The 21,640-nt window shown below is 44.5% G+C and overlaps 1 protein-coding gene across 1 annotated transcript; it reads left to right on the top strand.

The window, feature by feature from the left end:
* The first annotated feature begins 1,466 nt into the window (after positions 1-1,466).
* On the top strand, positions 1,467-21,247 carry Oat (ornithine aminotransferase). The gene is made up of 10 exons (XM_006976956.4): positions 1,467-1,594; positions 7,765-7,997; positions 11,058-11,282; positions 11,517-11,612; positions 14,498-14,625; positions 16,209-16,331; positions 16,780-16,908; positions 17,740-17,853; positions 19,009-19,153; positions 20,366-21,247. The coding sequence occupies exons 2-10, from the start codon at positions 7,799-7,801 to the stop codon at positions 20,524-20,526; spliced, it is 1,320 nt and encodes a 439-aa protein (XP_006977018.1). The 5' UTR covers positions 1,467-1,594; positions 7,765-7,798; the 3' UTR covers positions 20,527-21,247.
* Positions 21,248-21,640: the final 393 nt, after the last annotated feature.

Below are 21,640 nucleotides of genomic sequence, written 5' to 3'. Positions count from 1 at the left end.
GGGTGTGGGTGCACAAAGTCTGGTGTCTTCCGTGATTGCTCACCTCCTTACACATTTTATTGAGCCAGGGTCTCTCACTTGAACCCAGAGTTTTAGGAATTTTCTTGTCTCCACCTCCCTGAGCACTGGGATTGCAGAGGGGTTTCTATGCCCACCCAGCATTTATATGGGTGCTGAGGATCTGAATTCTGGTCTCTTTATGCTTGCTCAATAATCACTTTACCTACTGAACCATTTCCCCAGCTTTTTCCCATCCTCTTTTCTGTCTTACTTTCTGTCTTGGGAGGCTGCTCTGTAGGGACTGTCTTAACAGACATCTCTGGCCTCTGAGCACTTCAGTCCATGAGAAACTCGGGCAGGAAGGAAGACAGACACCTTAGGCCTCTGGCCTCTGAGTGCTTCAGTCCATGAGAAACTCTGGCAGGAGTGAGATCCAATTTTTTTTTTTCTTTCTGGTTTTTCAAGATAGGGTTTTCCTGTGTAGCTCTGGTTGTCCTGAAACTGCTCTATAGACCAGGCTGGCTTCGAACTCAGAGATCCGCCTGCCTCTTGCCTCCCCGTGCTGGGATTAATAGTGTGCATCACCACCGCCCCCCAAAGTCCCTCAAGTGGTCTCTCCTCAAACTCCTTTCTGGTTCTAGAAACCACACTTCTCTCCCTTGATACCTAGACTGATCATGGCTCTCCCTGGTGCACTCCATCCTTGTGGTTTCTCACCCACACACAGTCATTCCAAATTGGAGTGCGAAATCTTTCTGGCTGACCCTGATGCATAGGGTAGTGGTGAATCACTGTGCCGGCAGGCAGTCCTCTGCTGCCTGCGGTTCGTGGCCCTGTATTGGGTAACTCTGGGTCTCTTCTATTATCTGCATGTTTCCTGATTTATAACGATTGTTATAGACAAAATGATACTCAAACACCTTTTGATTCTGTTTATCCTGCGATATCCTTTTTGGGTTTTGAGTTTTAACCATGGTGGTAGAGGGCAGAGCAGGCAAGTCTGTGCTGGGTTGCTGTCATTTACAACGACTACTAACAACAGTTAACAGCTAGGCAGTGTTTTACAGCTGCAAAGATGATTCTGGAAGTATCAGTAAGCTGTTCCGCCATTCTGGCACGTGAGGGTTCAAAGTCATGTGATTTCAGCATCTAAGAGGAGATGATGTTGCTCCTAAGAGGCTCTTCCAGGAAAGGCTTTGGAGGGTCCGCCGGCCAGGGAAACACCGTAGGATGCCAGCATCCCTTCGCGGCCAGGGAAACGCAGTGGGATGCCAGCATCCCTTCGAATCTCTGTTTCCCTGCCTGTAAAAGACAGCGAACTGCTCCTGAATCCAGTCCAGAGCGCCGCACACACAAACACCGACTGCACATTTACCGAGAGCAGCGGAGCTTGGCGCCCTGCGGCTCAAGGCCGGGTGGGTGGGGCGAGGGAGGGCCTGGTGTGATTGGTGTGCGGCCCTCCGCCTCAGCCAATGAACTGCAAGCGCAGGCGGGGCGGGGCAAACACGGTGTCTTAAACGGTGTGACGCGCCGAGAGGCCACATCGGGCTTCGAGACTCAAGTGTCGTCGCTTACTCCTAGCGGACGCTGTCAGGTATCAAGCGCACGGCGGGACTGGGCGGGAGCGGCTCGGGACCTGCTGGGTGTCCCAGAGTCTCAGCCGGGGCAGCGCACGGCTGTACCGGTCTTGGGTGCGGCACATCCCCGGGGCGGGGCGGGCTCGGCAAGGGGACGAGCAAGGAACCGGAGGCCGGAGACGTGGCACGGCTGCCTGCCAGACACAGCTCGGGCTCGTCGCCCTCCGGGCACTCGCTTGGGCCTTCCGAGGACTCGGCATTCGAGAAGGTGGCGGCTCGAGCTGCCTGGCTGCCGGGGATCGGATCCCTGGGCACAGAGCAGTCATCGCGTGGTCCAGTCACCGGGCAGGGGGGGTGGGGTGGGGCGCGCTGATGCGAACCGAGCCCGAGTTCTTGGGGTACCCTCTTGTGTCCCGCGACTGCTCCTGCCCTTCCCTCCCCACTCCCCACTTTCTCTGCAGCCCTAAAGCAAATAAGAGGATTGAGGAAGTGACGTGTACATTATTGAGATGTTGGCTAGGGATTGGCCCACAGGGCTTTCGGCACGAAGACCCCCCAACCCCACTCCCGTCACTCCCCCAGACCTTTCGCAAACGATGTTGAACCTCAGAAAATTCCAGGCTAATTGCGCGGAACTTCTGATGCCAACAAACCTTGCCTCAGGCCTACATCATGCCTGGTAGTGCATTTATTTACCTTGTAGATGTGTCAAGATATATTGAGAGAGGAGAAAGAGTGATTTTTGGAAGGAAGTGTCCTTTCCAACTGAATAACCTCCAATTTCTCCATCCTAAATCTCCTCAATCAGGATTGTCAGAGTGTCTGTGGGTAAATTAGTTTCATGTAACCTGAAGCTGTATGATTTTTTTTAAGAGTGTGTGTGTGTGTGTGTGTGTGTGTGTGTGTGTGTGTGTGTGTGTTTGTGGGTATGTGCACATGAATGCAGATGCTCTCTGAGGCCAGAGAGGTACAATCCCTCTGGAACAGGAGTTCTCTCTAGTTGTGCCATGTAATGTGGGTGCTGGGAACCAAACTCTTCTGGAAGAATAGTAGGTGATCTTAACTGCTGAGCCTTCTCTCCAGCCCCTGAAACTTTATTTAGGATTTATTTTTAAAGGTATTTTTTCCCTGTTTCATATATTTTTCTTCTACAGTCTGTTTTTATTATAGTTACTTGCGTTTGTATTTTATTCCCTTTGCTGAGTTCTTAAGGATGAGTCAGATTCCATACTTTTAAAAACAGTTATGAATGGGCAGTGATTTGGAGGTGTGTGGAGGGTGCGGTGTAGCTGGTCCAATCCTTTTTCAGTAGTATTAGTTGTTTGCCTGTGACGCACTTGAGGTGAATTTTAGCCAGAATATTGGTTACGTAAAACAAAGCTTTTGTTGGCAGAACTTCAAAAAAATAAGGCCTGTATTTGTGAATGGTTACCTCAGAAAAGTAAATATTTGACAATAGCCAAACCAAATTTACTTCTCAAGCCGAATATTTTCAATGGCTTTTGGATGACTTTATATTGGTGATTCTTTTCGAGTAATTTAAGAAAATGTTATTTAATAAGGCAGACTAAACAAATTCTTCCAAGTGCAGCCCTTTAGGGACACTGTACTGTGGAAACATTGCTGTGGGCCGATAAAAGGTAGTGAACAGTGATGGCTTTGAAATTAAATGTTAGGTGTTCAGAATTCTCGATCTATCATTAGAACTTGTTCTCATTTCTAGGCCCTTATGTCTGCTTAATGTAAATAACAAGAAAATAATACAAAAATAGTAAATATAAATAATAAGTGAATGATAATGTGTTTATCAACACATTATTTTGCCCTTTGAGGACTGAAAGCTATTAGGTCTAAGAGTGAAGCTTTGATGAGAAGATGAACTTCTGCACGGGAGGACAGAGAGGCAGCCTCTCAGAGTTAACTTACCCTCATGCGGGGTGGGGTGGCCTCATCCCCTCTCCAGTCTGGGTCGCTTTCTGTTGCTTCCTTGCCTCCCTTAGGAGTTGGGTTCAGTAAGGACCTCGTTCACTTGGCAGACAAGAGAATTTCAGCAGAAGCCCCTTACCCAGGCTAGGTGATTTTCTTGAGACATGGTTGGTTACTCCTTTTTACATTCTTGTCTGATTTCTATTTATTTAATTTTAAGACTGGGTCTCACTCTGTAGCCCTGGTTGGCCTGGAACTCACTGTGTAGACCAGGTTGGCTGGATGCATCTGGCTCTGCCTCCAGAGTGCAGAGATTAATGGTGGATGTCAGAGTGCCTAACCACCTCTAACTTCTTGGGTAGCCAAGGATGATCTTGAACTCGTGATCTTCCTACCTCTGCTTCTCTGGTGTATTTGGTGTTGGAGATGGAATCTAAGGCTTCAGCCACGTTAGGTGAGTACTCTACTCACTGATCCTCAGGACTATATATAGAATTTTATTTTATTTTTTAAAGAAAATAGTCCAGTTTAAAAATGACACCGTGGCAGTGTTTTTTTTTTTTTTTTTTTTTTTTTTTTGGTAGAAATTGGCTAGCATTCCTGTGAACTTAGAGCAGAAGAGAACCGAATGAATGGCTTCTTTGTGCTGAACCTGGAGCTTTAACATGAGCTCCTCGAGGCGCCAGTGAATGGCTTCAGCTGCAATTGACAAATGGGAAAACTGAAGTTCAGAAAGACTGGCACATCCACCTCCTAAAGCCACAGACAGAATTTAAATTGTGAAACGCTATGCGTTTTCTACCATTTTCTACCACTGGATTTCTTAACCATTTCCCAAGCCTAGAGAAGATTATTGATGACTGTTTTAAAGGCCACTTTAATTAATATTTTGTTCTAACAGTTCTCATACAGTACAAACTCAGTAACTTGAACACAGAGACTCTTTAATGGAAATGTGCACCGTAGATTCTGATATATCGTGGTCTGGGCACCTCTGATCTTTCCCAGTTAAGGAAAATATCCAGAGATCTACTTTGAGAACTTGGGGGGTATTACTCATGTTTTGGATGTTTTTGTTAGGCTACTGATAATAGTCATTCTGTATAAAATTGAGGGGACCCAGCAGATAAATAGATTGTAGCTGAGCAGGTAATTCTTGTGTGAATTGAGGTAAGTTGAGTGTAGGTAGCCTTCTTTAGGTTCTTTCTTCTTGGAGGTTTGTTTTGAGTCAGCCGAGTCTAGCCTTGGACTGGAAACCCTCCTTCTCAGTGCCCCCAAGTGCTGGGATCACAGTCCTCTCCCAGCCCCTTTCTGCAGTCTTATTTCAATCTGTAAAAATACACTATTGAAGCATTTTTAGGATTTTTTCAATAACCAGTCTTTTGAGTATATTTCTGCCTATTGAAAAAGCAGGGCTAGGGCTGGAGAGATGGCTCAGTGGTTAAGAGTACTGACTGCTCTTCCAGAGATCCTGAGTTCAATTCCCAGCAACCACATGGTGGCTTACAACCACCCGTAATGAGATCTTGTGCCCTCTTCTGGCCTGCAAGGACACATGCAGGCAGAACACTGTATACATAATAAATATATAAATCTTAAAAAAAAAAAGAAAGAAAAAGAAAAAGCAGGGCTATAGACTTTGGTAGCAAAAGTATGAGAGTTATTTTTATTTTAAATTTGATCCTAGGTGACCTAGTGGACCCAAGGCTGCACTTCCTTGGAGTATTGACTGTACTTTTCTTTAAACAACATTGTTTTCTTTTCTTTGGATTTTTCGAGACAGGGTTTCTCTGTGTAGTTTTGGTGCCTGTCCTGGAACTCACTCTGTAGACCAGGCTGGCCTGGAACTCAGAGATCCGAGTGCCTCCGCCTCCTGTGTGCTGAGATTAAAGGCATGCGCCACCACTGCCCAGAACCATAAATACAATTTATGGTCATTGTAGAAAATAGAGAATAGTTAAAGATAGTCACAGTGACTTTTTTGTTTCTTTCCATTAAGGAAAGTTTTTCTAATACTCTTTGCATAATTGAACATCTGTATGTATAATTTTATTTTGTTTACTTAAACATATCCTAAAATACCTTGCCATGTCATCAGAAACTGATTTTAATGATTTATTTATTTTTTTGTGTATGAGTGTTTTGCCTGTGTGTATGTAAGTGCACTCCTAAGAAGTATCTGAGAAAGCATATTTTTCTTCACTGAGATAGGCTTTATTTGTATACCTCTGGTTGTCCTGGAACTCACTTTGTAGACCAGGTTGGCCTCGAACTCACAGAGATCCGCCTGCCTCTGCCTCCCGAGTGCTGGGATTAAAGGCGTGCGCCACCACCGCCCGGCCTCAGTCTAGTGATTCTTGCATTGTTTTTGTTAAGTGTGAGAGAAAATACTGTGAAGTTGCAGCCCTTTTCCTTAGGAAAATGTACTTTTGTGTATAATTGTGTGCTTTACTTTAGGAGTCCTTGGGATCCTCCCAAGCCAGTCCCTAGAGCTTGAGTTTCAGATCTGTACTCTGGTCTGACCGTGGGAAGAAAGAATAACAGCAAGTTTTTGGCAAACAAGACAGAGTTGTGGGGTGTGATTAGTGATTGCAGATTCTTGAACCGCACTGGATTTTTAGTATGGAGCGAGAGCCAAGGTGAAAGCTAGCCAAGCCCTGTGATCGGCTGACTTGGCAGCTCAGTCAAGAAGGCTAAGATTATGCATGGTTTGACTTGTTAGAGAATTTTGTTGAAACATGAATTAGCTGTTTGTCTTTTTTAAAAAAATAAGGAGATATAGACATCCCAGGCGTGCCTGGCTTTGGGTAACTGTCCCCTAATCTAGAATTTATCTTCAACTGTTCCCCCTTTCTGCCTCCAGACATGGTACCTCTGCACACACTTATTTCCCTTTTGCTGTGGCCCCTTCCTTACGAGTCTTTGTTTCAGGCTCTTTACCTGCTGTGATCTGAGTGGTGAGCAGTGTGCACAGAAGTCAGGGGACACTGGTGGAGGCTGGGTTTAGGACCGGAGCAGAGAGAGTAGCCTGATTCTGAAAAGTGTCAATAGTGTGAGTGAGCACCAGTGTGCTCGGAAATTCATACGCCTAGCTTGGCTGTTTGTGCTTTGATATTCTCTTGGTCGACACTACTGTTTTCTTCTCTGAACAGTTGATTTTTTTGATATCTCTTTTTAGTGTGTGTGTGTGTGTGTGTGTGTGTGTGTGTGTGTGTGTGTGTGTGTGGTGGCTGGGGTTAATAAAAACAGCCATTCCCTTTTCATCTATTTATATATTTGTGTTTGTTACTGTAAAAGCTCAAGACTCTTAATGAATCCCAGAACAAGTCTTCTTGCCTTTGTTTGTGCTTAGTTTGACTTCAAGGAGTTTTAGATATTTGTGCTAAATGACGGATTCTACCTTTTGTAGTTTGGGTGATAAACTTTTTTCAGCCTCTAAAAGTTACTTTTCCCTGTCTCTCTCCATTTTTCTTTTAAGATTTATTTTTTTTTAAATTTTATATGTATTAAATGTTTGTCTGCTTGTATATATGTGCACCATGTGGGTGCCTGGTGCCTGCAGAGGTCAGAAGAGGGTGCTGGATCCCCTGGAGTTACAGACAGTTGTGAGCCACCATGTGGGTGCTGACACCTGAAGCCAGGTTTTCTGTAAAAGCAACAGGTCCTGTTAACTGTGGAGCATCTGTCTAGCTCTGCCCCTCAGTCTCTTCCCCCCAACCTTTCTATTTTGAGACAGAGGCTACTTGTAGCCCAGGCTGGTCTGGAACTTACTGTGTAGGTCAGGCTAGCCTGGAACTTGTGTTGATCATCTTGCCTCCTAAATGCTGGGGTTACCTCATCTAGATTAAAACCACATTAGTTATTGTTTCACTACTTGCATACCGGGACAGAGAAAGAATGTAAAATAGAGAATAGAGGTGGGGGTGGTCCTGCAGGGCAGGAATGGGGCTGAGAGAGGGTGAGGCGTGTGCTGCTTGTAGTCCTAGCTCCAGGTGGTCATTTGAACCCAGAGTTGAAGACCAGCCAGGGCTTTAAAAAAGTGCAAATGGTTCATACCCCCTGCTTCCTACCCCATGACTCATGGGCACCCAGCAGCTCTGGCCTCTTGACTTGGCGCCCTGATGTCTGCCTTGTGCTCTGCACACCTGATGGGAAAAGGCTGGATATTGACTGTGGTAGATGCTCAGCAGTTACTTAGTGAACAGACATGCGTTGGCCCTGGAAAGGTTCTCACTCAGCTCCTTCTCATTGCTTTGGACAGGTCTCTGTACTTCCATTCGCGAAGGACCCACAGGATGTTTTCCAAACTAGCAAGTTTGCAGTCTGTTGCTGCTCTGAGGCGAGGAATCCATGCCTCAGTCGCCTCTACTGCATCTGTTGCAACTAAGAAGACAGTCCAAGGCCCACCATCCTCTGAGTACATTTTTGAACGGGAGGCTAAGTATGGCGCACATAATTACCATCCTTTACCTGTAGCCCTGGAGAGAGCAAAAGGTTTGTTCTAATTAATCCACCCCCACATTTGCTGTTCTAAGAATTAGTTGTTTTGTATTTTCTCAAGTCCGACCCTCACTGAATGTGTGTTGTGGATAGTGTTCCTTTGACTTTACTCAGTGTCTAGGGTACCTGTGCCAGTGGGTCTTCCCCATGGTGGCCTCACCTAGCGGACATGCAGAAGAATGTGACATCACCACCAATTTTTCTTTTTAACTATTAGTTTTTATTTTGACATAACTCTAGTAAAAAGTTATGATGATAGTAAAATGTTCCTTTCCTCTTCATGCAGATCGCTGAGGGCTTTTGTTTGTTGTGTTCTCTCCTCCCCTCTGGCCCCATGATCACCCTGTTTTCTAGCTTTTCACTCCTAGATAGTCAGCGTGTCTTTTCTAAGGTCGCAGGAACTTTATCTTTTATGTGCACATGTGATCATCACAATCAGGAAGTCAGCAACCTAGCAGGAATCCACTTTTCTTTTATGTCCTGAATTACAAAAGGAACTTTAGACCAGGACTCTCATTCTTGTTGGTTTTGTTATGCCCAGATTGTGGGGACCCACAAAAGACCACTACGGAAAAATCCTGTATGTAAAAGCAAAGAGCCGTTATTTCAAGCTCTGGGGCTTGGTCTTTATGTCTGTCCAATGCAGGGGTGAAAGCAGAGAGCCCAGAGCCCAGGCAAGGTGGAGTTTTTATCATAGCAGAGTTTGGGGTGAGGGTATTTCCAGGGTTCAGGACCCCAGTTGGCTGACATTTGTCTGGGGGTGTATGGAATGTTTAGAATGTCAGGTATTTCCTCTTAGATGCAGGCCCCACTGGATGGAGTCAGCTTATGGCTTTTCCTGGGTCCACGTGTTGCCTATGGGAAGCTGTGTCTGGGCCTCTAAGCCTGTCATGGCAGCTGTGTGGTCAAACTGTTTTGGGGCCCCCACATTCTTCCTCCTCCTTCTGCCCTGGGCCAGTATTTCTTCATTGTAACACTTTCCCAACTGAGTTATTTCAGCCCTGTAAGCTAGTGTTCCTTAAAAGTTTGGCACTGCCTGAATTGATCCCTGGAATGGAATTGCTAGGTCGTGCAGGAACTCTGTGCTTGGCTTGTAGAGGAACTGCCAACCTTTTAAAATAACAATGTATATATGTGAGATGCCTGTGCCTGAGCAGGAGCAAAAGAGGAAGTCAGGTATCTTACTCTCTGAGGTTCTGCTTTATTCCCTTGAGGCAGGGTTTCTTGCTGAACATGAAGCTGGCCAGTGAACTCCTGGGACCTGCCCATATCTGTGCTTAACGCTAGGGTTATAGGAATGTGTGGCCATGCCCCGCTTCATTTAAATGTGGGATATGGGGACTCAAACTCAGGTCCTCATGCCATGCCTGCATAGCAAGAGCTCCTACTCACTGAGCCATCTTCCCAGCTCAGAATGGCTAACTATTGGTAGAGAGACAGGCTCTCACTGTGTAGTTCAGGCTGGTCTTGGACTTGCATTCATCCAGCCTCAGCTACCCAAGTGCTGGGATTACAGGTGTTCACCGTCACACCCAGCCGCAGTTGGACCATTTTACATCTCCACTAGCATTGTATGTGAGTTCCAAGTTGTTTATATCTTTGCCCCCCCCCCTTTTTTTCCTTTTCACAAACTATAACCATGCTAGTATGAATAGTATCTCCTTGTTTTGATTTGCATTTCTCTAATGGCTGGTGATGTATTATACATCTTTTCACATTCATATTAACATTTGTATGTGTTTGAAGAAATGCTAGCAAGTTATTTTCACCATTTTTAAAAACAGGGTCTTGCTTGGTTCAGGCTGGCCTTGAACTCCTGATCCTCCTGCCTCTATTCTCTCAATGGTGGCATTAGAGGTATGTGCCACCATGCCTAGTCGTTTTTGTTGTTGTCATCATTGAGTTCTGGATACTAAGTCCTTACCCGGCATATGGTTTGCAAATGCCCCTGCTATATGGTCGGTTGTAGTCTTTACTTTACAAGGTGTTTGTCTATTTTGTGTAACTTCTTCATAAATTCAAATTTTTGGCTCCTGAAATTAAAATTGGTAAAGAGGTTACAACCCCTTCCTTCCTTCCTTCCTTTCTTCCTTCCTTCCTTCCTTCCTTCCTTCCTTCCTTCCTTCCTTCCTTCCTTCCTTCCTTCCTCCCTCCCTCCCTCCCTCCCTCCCTCCCTCCCTCCCTCCCTCCTTTCTCTCTCTCTCTCTCTCTCTCTCTCTCTCTCTCTCTCTCTCTCTCTCTCTCTTTCTCTCTCTCTTTTCTTGTTTTTTTGGAAACAGGGTTTCTTTGTGTAGCTTTGCGCCTTTCCTGGAACTCACTCGGTAGTCCAGGCTGGCCTCGAACTCACAGAGATCCGCCTGGCTCTGCCTCCCGAGTGCTGGGATTAAAGGCGTGCACCACCATCGCCTGGCTCTCTTTCTTTTTTAAACAAACTTTATTATAAAAAACTTGCAAATAAAAATAACATCGCACACTGAAATTAACCAGACCCAAAGTCTATATATCTCAGTATACTCCTATACAGTTAGACTAACTGTTTGGAATGGAAGCTGTGGACCTTCACACTGGATTTTACACTTTCACTATTGGGTATATTTTTACGTGCTTATTCACCACTAAAAAACAAAATTTATGACAGAATCACAGTCTTCTTATACTGTTCTGTTAAATATATATGTCAGAGGTAGACAGATAAAATATAGCCTTAATACTTCTTTCTCAATCAAAGTTTAATAGGCTTGCATTAAGCCAAGTTTTTTTGGGGGGTGTGGGGGCTGCAGTTTCAAGACAGGGTTTCTCTGTAGCTGTCCTGGAACTCTCTGTAGACCAGGCTGGCCTTAAACTCAGAGATCCACCTGTCTCTGCCTCCCAAGTGCTGGGATTAAAGGTGTGAGCCACCACCCTCCAGCCACTAAACCAAGTTTTAAGCACAAAAATATATTAAATAGAATTTCATGTGTAGGTGTGGAGGGGGCTTTAAAAAAATCAGTCTTCAGTTTGGGGGTCTATGTCATACAGAGATTCAAATTCTTTTTTCTTCCCTGTTTATTTTAGGCATCTATGTGTGGGATGTAGAAGGCAGGCAGTACTTCGACTTCCTGAGTGCTTATGGCGCTGTCAGCCAAGGGCACTGCCACCCCAAGATCATAAATGCTATGAAGAGTCAGGTGGACAAACTGACCTTAACGTCTCGTGCTTTCTATAACAACGTCCTTGGTGAATATGAGGAGTACATTACCAAGCTTTTCAACTACCACAAAGTTCTTCCGATGAATACAGGTACAACAGTTCCATTCTTGTTAAGTTCCCAATCAATCAATCAATCAATGAGTCAATCGTTTCTTTATTTGTATTTATTTAGCATCTCACTAGATTGCCAAGGCTGGCCCTGAATTTACAATCTTCCTAAAATAATCTCTCAAGTGACTGGGGTTCAGTTGTGCACCCCATGCTAAGCTGATTTCTTTGATAATTTGCAGCATTAGTAAAATCTAAGCATTTTACCCACAATAGGAGTGGAGGCTGGAGAGACTGCCTGTAAGCTTGCTCGTCGTTGGGGCTACACCGTGAAAGGCATCCAGAAATACAAAGCAAAGATTGTTTTTGCTGGTATGTGAATTTAATTGTTACATAATATTTCTGGACAGTTTTATAAAGGTTGGTGGGGGAATTCCTTCTTGGATTTCTACGTTACTTCTTGATGTATGAGATCTTCCTTTTGTGATATTGTGGAATGAATTCAAGATCTAATGAATGCCAGGTTAATGCTCTACTCCTGAGCCGCATCCCTAGTTCAAGATTTTTCTTTCTTAACTCTTCAATCCTCCCTTGAAGTAAGTGACTTTGATTTCATTTCTCGTCTTACCACATTTTCCTCATAGCTGTTTTCTAGTTGCTTTTTTCTTTCTTGGTGCTAAGTTTCAAATGCAGGGCCTTGTGTTTACTATACAAACATTCTATCACTGAGCATCTGCAGCCAACATTTTTTGTTGGTTTTTGAGACAGGGTTTTATTATATAGCCATGGCTTTCCTGGAACTCACTTTGTAGACCAGACTGACCTCAAATTCACAGAGATCTGCCTGCTCCTACCTCTCAAGTGCTGGAATTAAAGGCGTGCCTCACCATGTTGGCTTGTGGTCAGGATTTTAGTTCTAATAGTGAATATGCCCTTGTGTTGTGTTCTAAGAAACTGTCAGGAACAGGAGGCTGAAGCTGCCTTGTTACACTTCTGAAAATGGTTGAGAAGGATTACTTTGAATTCTTATTAAGAGATTTACAGTTTTTTGGGATTATGTAATTTGAGATGATAATCTTTGTGGGATATTCAAATGGTAGATTCTGGCTTTTTCAAGTTTAGATTTTAGTTAAAAAAGAAGTATGTGCTGATTTTGTGGTCAAATACATTTTTGCTTTTTCTGGTGAATACATACAGTTAAATTATAAATCCTATAGCATAATAAAGTTATGACCAGAGTCAATTAGTATTTCAGGTGATAGATTATGATCTGATGAAATGTTGCCATGATTCTGTAACTCACCATTTTTTTTTTGTGGGGAGCGGGGAGAGGTGGGGGAGGTGGGGCAGGGGTTGTGTGTGACGTTTCTACATAGGGTTTCTCTGTGTAGCTCTGGCTGTTCTGAAACTCACTTTTTAGACCAGGCTACCCTGGAACTCACAGAGATCTGCCTGCTTCTGCCTCCCAAGTGCTGGGATTAAAGGCATGAGCCACCACCTGGCTCCATTTTTGTTTTTTTTAAAACTCAAAAACATTTTATTCAAGGTTAAAAGAACAGCTATAGGGAGATAAGCTGTAAATCCTGAAGCTGCCCAGAGGAGGGACACAGGAGGAGGAGGAGGAGGAGGAGGAGGAGGAGGAGGAGGAGGAGGAGGAGGAGGAGGAGGAGGAAGCAGGAGCCACATGGCAGATGAGCAGCTACATGGCAGACGAGGGAGAGCTTCACCAAAGCATGAAAAAGCCTAATGTCCAAGAGAAAGTATAGTTAGGCTCTTGCCAGCGTCCAAAAGAGACAGAAAAGAAGAAATGGGAACGGTTGCATTTTTCTGAGTAATTCAGAAAAAGGGTGGCTTAACCCAGCAGCATAGCTGTGGCTTCATAAGCGACTGCCTGTAATTTACCATTGTAAAATCTTGTGTTTTAGTTGTGGGTATCCTGGCTGGCTATTCTAAACAGAATGTCATTTCTGTTATAGATGTACAGTCTCTTTCATACTAGTGAAGGGTGCAAAGGTATTTTTACATTGTATTGAAAGAGGCTGATGAGTCAGTGGGCTGGAATGACAGTGAAAGATGGTCTATTCCTGCAGAGTGAGCTACAGGATGAGATCCCTGAGGCCAGGGAGAGGAGAACAAGTTGGCTCCTGGTCACATTGGTGCTTGTTATCTTAACGAATATGCTTTTGTATGTGGATGAGAAAAAGATGGGCTGACGCATGAGTCAGAGACCCAGGTGATAGATGCTTTTGCAAGAGTGTTCTTAGAGATGCCAAGAAGCTAAGATGCAACCACCCAGTACTGAGGTCACTGAGTTGCTGCTGGCATAGGTGGTGGAGATGTCAACACATCGTTAGTGAGATCAATTCCCGTTCTCTTTACTGTATTGTTTATGGTTGAGTTTAACCCCAGCTGAAATGATGCAGTTGTTTGCTTTGCTGGCCAATGTTAGGATGTTTGCTTTTTACCAGAGTGGAGGCTCTGCAGACAGACAGCTCCCAGGCTAATTACCTGTCCATCCCCTGTCCTGGAGTAGTGCCTGGCCTCCAGTGGCCCCCAGCCACATTTATTAATAGAAAAATACATGATCCCGAGGAAAGGCAGATGTCTGTTCCATTTAGCATTATGGAGGATTATAATGTCAAGGTAGGCAACATGGAAAGTATTTGGATCGTCTGAGAATCTTTGCTGTAAGTGCATTTGAAAATGCATTCTGTTCAGTAGGTAGCTTGCAGTATTGGGCTATCAAAAGGAAAATGCTGCCGGGTAGTGATGGCACATGCCTTTAATCCCAGCACTCAGCAGGCAGAGGCAGGTGGAGTTCAAGGCCAGCCTGGTCTACAGAGGGAGTTCCAGTACAGAGAAACCCTGACTCAAAAATCCAAAAACAAAAAAACCAAAAAAAAAAAGGAAACTGCTGATCATTATGCAGGACATTCTCTCCTCACATTCCTATTGTAAATGTTCCTTCTCTGTCCAGAAACCATGCTTTGATGCCTCAGTTGTGAGGCTCTGGTTAGAATGGGTCTGAGAAAAGTGCCGAAGAGAAGTGTTTAAAATAGTAATTAGGAGGAGACCTGTTGGCTGCTGGCAGGGGAGCCATTGGAATTAGTATCAGATTTTGTTTGAGTAATTGAAAGCTCACAGAGGTTCTCTAAATAACCCTTTATTTTTAGTCTGGTTTCCCAAGGTGCTTGTAGAGTAGTATTACTGAACTTGTAGGTTTCTTTGGAATAGTCACTATTTGTCTTTCCTTTTAGATGGAAACTTTTGGGGTCGAACATTGTCTGCAATCTCCAGTTCCACAGACCCGACCAGTTATGAAGGCTTTGGACCTTTCATGCCAGGCTTTGAAACGATCCCATATAACGATCTGCCCGCACTGGAGGTACATCAGGGGGGCTTTGGTACTTGGCTCAGAGCAACTGGAAACTATTTTGAATTAATTATGACCTGTTCAGTATGTGGATTAAAAACACATTAATGAGGGGGCTGGAGAGATGTCTCAATGATTAAGATCATATACTGCTCTTGCAGAGGACTTAGGTTCAGTTCCTTATGCCAGTTTAGAAGCTCACAACCTTCTGTAATTCTAGTTCAGGAGACTCTTAACATTGACCATCTTGGGTAACAGGCATGCCTGTGGTGCAGATACATACTTACCATACTTATATAACAGACAAATGCTCACATTCGAAAATTAAAATCATTAATGAGGATAGGGAGGTTGCTCCTTGGTAAAACAGCATGTGTGAGCTCCTGGGCTTGACCCCAGTACCTCAGAACAAACAAAGTTATATGAGTCTGAAAATTCATCGTAAGGTAGGCTGAAATGTGAGACTCCTTCTCAGTAGTGGGCAGTCAGGGTCCAACCCAGGGAGATCTGCTTTTGTCGTTTAGTACTTAGGCCAGCTAACCAGTTCAGATCATAACAACTTGAATATTACCCAGTTAATTACTGTATCAAATTAATTTCTTTCTCTCTCTCCATTCCTTCCTTTCATTCTCTTTCTTTTGAGATAGACTCTCATTTTGAAGCCTTGACTGGCCTGGAACAGTATGTAGACCAGGCCAGTCTTGAACGCATAGAGATCTGCCTGAATCTGCTGCCTCCCAAGTGCTGAGATTAAAGGCATGTACTATCACTCCTGGCCTAGATAAAATGTTTTTAAGACTTGTAAATTGCAGTACTTTATTTGTGGTGCTAGAGAAGGAACCCAAAGCCTTGTGGATTTTAGGCAGTTGTTCTTCCATTGAGGTATATCCCCTCTCCAAAGTGGAGTACTTTTATAAAATACAAACAAAAAAGTCATAAGATGGCTTTAACAGGCCACTCAGTTTTTTTTAAGAAAAATTTACGTGAGTGTTTGCCTGACTATAAATGCACCATGTGTATGCAGCCTCCAGGAGGCCAGAAAACAGCATTGGATCCTCTGGAACTGGACCTAAAGACAGTTGTGAGCCCTCATGTGGGTGCTAAAAATGGAACCAGGGTTCTTGGCAAGAGTAGCCAGTGAGTGCTCTTAATGGCCGAGTCACCTTTCCAGCTCCTGCCTTAGCTTTTAGTTATAATACATCTATGATGTAGCAAAATGTGGGGATAATCTGGATAGTGGTATATGCCTATAAACCTAGCATGCTAGAGTCCTGCAATTATAAGCATGCACCACCATGCCGGGCTTCATCATCATCACCCCCCCACACACACCTAATTAATTAATTTGAGTGTTTTGCCTGCATGTATGTATGTCTGGTACTCCTGAAACTGGAGTTATGGATGGTTGTGAACCACCATATGAGTGCTGGGAGTCAAACCCAGATCCTCTGGAAAAGCAACAAGTGTTCTAAAAAAGAAACAAGAAAGTCTCTCATTCTTATTCTTAACAACAGAAAGTATGTATAGTATTTGACTTCAGTTACCAAATATGGTAGAATAGAAGCTATCAGAACTCCCTTCTGTTTCTTTTATAGCGTGCTCTTCAGGATCCCAATGTTGCTGCCTTCATGGTGGAGCCCATCCAGGGTGAAGCAGGTGTTATCGTTCCAGATCCAGGATACCTGACGGGGGTTCGAGAACTCTGCACCAGGCACCAGGTACCAGGTGGTCCCGCTGACTTGGCAGGGAGGCCAAACTTGCTCGACTGGTTTGAACTCTGCTGACAGGATACACGATTATCTCACTTTCCACTAGATGAGTTCCGAGAGTTAAGGAACATTCTCATGCTTAGAGCCCTCCCTCTGTGGAAGCTGACTTTTCAGTCTCTAGAACACTGGTGAGACACTGTGCTGAGGACTGCTGCCGTGCAGACCTCCCGGCTCTTCCTGGGATTTTCTTCTCTCATCTCGAGGAGCCTTGCGCTCTTCAGCCTGACACGGCAAACAGATGTCCACAGGACACCACTGAAGTTGTGTGGGTGCTGAAGACAGCTTCACAGATGGCAGGGTGACGGGAGAGAGACTTCGTGAGAGGGTTAACATGATAGTGGTCTTTGTTTCCCCGTGAAGTGAGGATGACAGTTGTGTTGTCTGTTGTTCCTCCCAGGTCCTGTTTATTGCTGATGAAATACAGACAGGGTTGTCCAGAACTGGCAGATGGCTGGCTGTGGATCATGAGAACGTCAGACCTGACATAGTTCTTCTCGGGAAGGCCCTTTCTGGTGGCTTATACCCTGTAAGTTCAATGTCCCTTTACTTCCTCTGACCTTGATCGGGATACCTTTCAAGTCATTTGATTTGATCAGGTGTGATAAAGGCCACTTGGAACATTTTAGAGTTCCATTGTGTGGTCCACTTGGTTAGTGTTGACCAAGTGGGGTGTGTGCTCTGGGATGTGTTGTGGCATTTGATTTGGACAGAAGCATTTCCCTCAGAAGTTCCTCCCATTTTTCAGAAACTGGTACTACTAATTGTTCAAGACCTCGAACAATGAATGTAAGATGGGAACATTTGTTCTTTTGGGGGGTTTGTATCCAGAGTCGGTAATTGATGTGGGATGAAAGGGCTTTGAAGAGTAGATGTTCCTGCTGAGTAGACTGAAATGTCTTCTTGCAGAAAATGCCCAAGTTTGTTTTCTAAGCAGAGCATTTTAGAAAGGACTATAAATTATCTCACTGCAAAAACAGCTCTGCCTGGGTTGCAGGGATGACTAAGTGGTTAAGAGCACTGGCTGCTCTTCCAAAGGACCTGGGTTCAGTTCCCACCTCCCACCTGGCAGCTCACAACCATCTGTAACTCCAGTTCCAAGGGATCCAACACCCTCTTCTGGTTTCCGTGGGCACTGTTGCATAGACATACATGTGGACAAAACACTTCATCCACATAAAATAATAATAAAAAAGTTTATTGCTTTTAGTTCTAAGAAGGCCTGTCTTAGTTATTATTACTGAGAGTCAGGGCAGATGTAAACTGCTGGCTGATCGACTTTAATATCCGCGGTGCAGAAGTATCTGTGTCCCCGGCATGCTGAGAATGTGAGGAATGACGCGGCGGGTCTGTCTTTCAGGTGTCTGCAGTGCTGTGTGATGACGAGATAATGCTGACCATTAAACCAGGAGAACACGGCTCCACCTACGGCGGCAATCCACTCGGCTGCCGAATCGCCATTGCAGCTCTTGAGGTGAAAACCGATAGGCCTGAATGATCCCTGCTTTTAAGTAGTGTTGAAATTATTTTTAATTTGAGTCCTGGTGTGATAAGAAGTTTAGTATGATTGCCAAGTGTTAGAGAACATGAAGTATGGAGGGGAGGTTTCAGGAGCAAGGCATTCTTAAAAAGGACGGTAGCTTTTTGCCTTCCCTAATATTAGGACTGGACTCCTCTGGGCTGCTCGAGTCTGTAGTCAGTCACCTGGCAGTGGCAGAACTCCTGTACGATGACCACCTTCTAGGCCCCTTTGGTTTAGCAAAGCAAGATTTGTTTTTTTCTTGTTTGTCTGTTTGTTTTATTCAAATCAAAGTCTCACTCTGTAGTTCACACTGGCCTGGAATTTACCGTGTAGCCCAAGCTAGACTGCTCGAAATCTTCTTGCCTTAGCTACCCAAGTGCTAGGGTTACAGGGGATCACAAAGCTCTTTTTCCCTTTTATTTTTATTTTTTTCAAACTCAGATTTGAGCGCTGGTGGTCTTAGCTCAGTGGAAGAGGAAGGCCTTGGGTTTGATTTCAACACAGATAAAAATGAAATCAGGGATGGTGGTACACCACTGTGATCCCAGCACTAGGGAAACTGAAAGGCAGGGCAGTCACAAGTTTGAAGCCAGCCCAGGAAAGTAGATGTAAGATACAGTAATATGTTAGGGGGAGGACAAAAGGCAATTCTGCTGCAGTTTCAAATTAAATTAGACTTACTCCATTGAGGTGTTCCGATAATAACAGCATACTGCACTAAAGAATTTTTTTTTCGAGACAGGGTTTCTCTGTGTAGTCTTAGCTGTTCTGGAACTAGCTCTGTAGACCAGGCTGGCCTCAAACTCATAGAGATCTGCCTGCCTCTGCCTCCTGAGTGCTGGGATTAAGGGCGTGCGCCACTACCGCCTGGCTTGCATTAAACAAATTTTAATCTTTATTTTGCCACGAAGACTTTGACAGTGGATCTGTGATTAAAGCAAGGCTCTGAGGTTGTCTGTTTAGCTAGAAATTAATGCAGGCCCTGAAAAGCAAATGCAGGTGGTGTCACCCTGGTCTTTGTCTCATTACAGGTGCGTTTTGTTCCCAGCCTTTCATGGATTGCTCCAGGACACTCTTAACGTTTGTGATTTTTTTTTTAAAAAACAGGTTTTAGAAGAAGAGAATCTTGCTGAAAACGCAGACAAGATGGGCGCCATCTTGAGAAAGGAGCTCATGAAGCTGCCCTCTGATGTTGTGACTTGTGTAAGAGGGAAAGGATTGCTGAATGCCATCGTCATCAGAGAAACCAAAGGTAATGAATGTCCACAGCACATTGTGCCGACAGTCCTTTCAAAGACACAGTGGGTAGGGCCGTCCTCTCTAACAGTGGACTAGACTGTTGGTCAAGCCATTCAGATGAGTTGTGACCTGATTGCATTAATGTTATCCTAAATGTAGATCTTTCCAAATGGGAAGGCGTGTTTCACTCTTTTGACCAAGTGTTTGTTCCTTGCAGACAGTTCTTTCCTGCCTCTATTAGTCAGGCAGCACTTGGTGATCCCTGATTAGTTTCTGTTAATATTTCCCCTTCAGTTGAATGCTTTGTCCATCCAGCAGGGGCTGTAGAGGCAGCAGAAGGAATAAAATGGATGACTTTGATGTGGATAATAGATAATGAAGATTTGAGACTTCCTTGTGCCTGATATCAGTTATCACCCTCCAGGGCACCCTGCTGGGGCTTCTTGGGCTAACCCTTCCTTTTAAAGCAGTAATTCCAGCAGAGGAGCTTTTGAGAAAGGAAGGGAGCCGGTTCCCCTGATGTGACAGGTTGAGATAGGGTGGACTCAGGCAGTTCTGCCTGCAGCCAGGTTGAGAAACACTGCTCGGAAATGATGCTTAGTTCCGAATGGCCAGGAAATGTGTCCATTATCAGCAACGTGTAGTGTTCCTAGGATTGGGGATAGCGATTCCATTATTTCATTTTGCGTCTCCTACCCAAGTCCTTTCACATTAGCTCCTTATGATTGGTGTTAGGCATCCCTAATCTGAGAAGTTGAAATAGTCCCAAATCTGAAAGGTTTTGACAGTCACCATCACACCAGAGGAGGAAAATCCCATACTTGATCCCAGGAGACAGGCCATAATCAAAATGCAGTTGCACTGAGAGTCTCGTGTGAGTGTGAAATATGAGTTTCATGTTTACATGGGCCCCTTTTCCAAGATACGTCTTCTCCTTCTGTGTATGCCAGCATTCCTGAATCTGGAAGGAGCCCTTCTGGCCCCAAGCACTGCAGACAAGGGTGCTGTGCCTGTAACAGTCTTAACATGTCGTCCAGACCTAGTTATGTGCTTGCCAAAAAGTCAGTAATGCAGCTTCTTGAGCAAAGCAGCGAGCAACTTAGAGCTTCTTCTCCAGAGCAGACGCTGGGGACACTCTCTGCAGAGGCTCACTCACTGCCTTTGCCTGTGACAAGGGTATTCGTACATTAACCTCTGTGTGTACATTGTGACCATTTTTCTGTAGACTGTGACGCGTGGAAGGTGTGCCTGCGACTCCGAGATAATGGGCTCCTGGCCAAGCCAACCCATGGCGACATCATCAGGTTAGCCCCTCCACTTGTGATCAAGGAGGACGAGATCCGGGAGTCGGTGGAAATCATTAACAAGACCATCTTGTCCTTCTGAGAATAAGAACTGCGCAGTGGCCCCTGGGAGTCATTTCCAGACGGGCTTCTTGTGAAGCTCTGCTCACAGTGGCCAGCTCCCACTTGTCTGTCTCTTTAAAGACTTTTTTTGGATACATATGTATATTTTTCAGTTGATGCATAGTGCAGTGACACTTAGGAACTGCAGTGGTCGTGTGCCAGAGGAGCGAGAGTGAGTGGCATCTCTCTCAAGTGTTGACTGTGGGAACTATCTAAGGGGAAGCGCCGCCATCTGGACCCAGTCCTGCAGTCGTTGACATACATTTTTATAATTTCCTTGAATGTTTTGTATTCAAAAGTTATTTCTACGTAAGAGACTTGCTTAACATCATGCAGTTGAATTGTTATAATCAGTGAATGTTAAAATGATTGAAGGTTAAGCCCATGTTAAAATACTGGTTTCAAGTAAACTTTGCATTGGCCAATACCAGAATGTATTGTATAGATTCTGAGAATTCATTCCTAAAATTTCACTTAAAAGTGCTCGACTGCAATTTATAAAACATTTATTTTCAGTATTTCTTTGAATAAAGCTCGATTTTTCTTTTTACCCCAACAGAGTATTTTATATTTCCATATTGGTAATAATCAGTGTATTTCACCCTTATGACTGGCATTTCATTTCCTCTTGAGACCACTCACTTGGTGTGTTTCAGGCTTTTCATTCTAAATAAAGCTATGATTAGTTCATATCTGTATAATGATGTGAGTTTTGTTTTTATTTGTTTTTTTCTTTAAATTTTGTTTCATTTTTCTCTAGTGTGTTTTGTGGAATACCTTCCTATAAGGTGCTTGCTGTTCCGAGGGGATGGACTTTCCAATCCTTCACTCCTCCTTAGGCAACCTGGTGCTCCCTGTTCCTGAGGAGGTCACCGTACAGATGCTGAACTTGGTGTGGACACCTGATCAGCACAGAGCACCACAGCCCAGAACCGATCAAGTGATGCTCCTGTCTCAGTCTCAGTCTCTCAAATAACTGGGACTACAGGCACGCACCACCGTGCCCCTGCAAAGGGGATTAACGTTTAAGTGCAGTACAGCCTGGGGCTGGAGAGATGGCTTAGCGGTTAAGAGAGCTTGCTGCTCGTCCAAAG

The sequence above is a fragment of the Peromyscus maniculatus genome, chromosome 1 (assembly GCF_049852395.1).
Source record: "Peromyscus maniculatus bairdii isolate BWxNUB_F1_BW_parent chromosome 1, HU_Pman_BW_mat_3.1, whole genome shotgun sequence".
Classification (NCBI taxonomy): Eukaryota; Metazoa; Chordata; class Mammalia; order Rodentia; family Cricetidae; genus Peromyscus; species Peromyscus maniculatus.
This window is presented reverse-complemented; position numbering and strand designations above follow the sequence as displayed.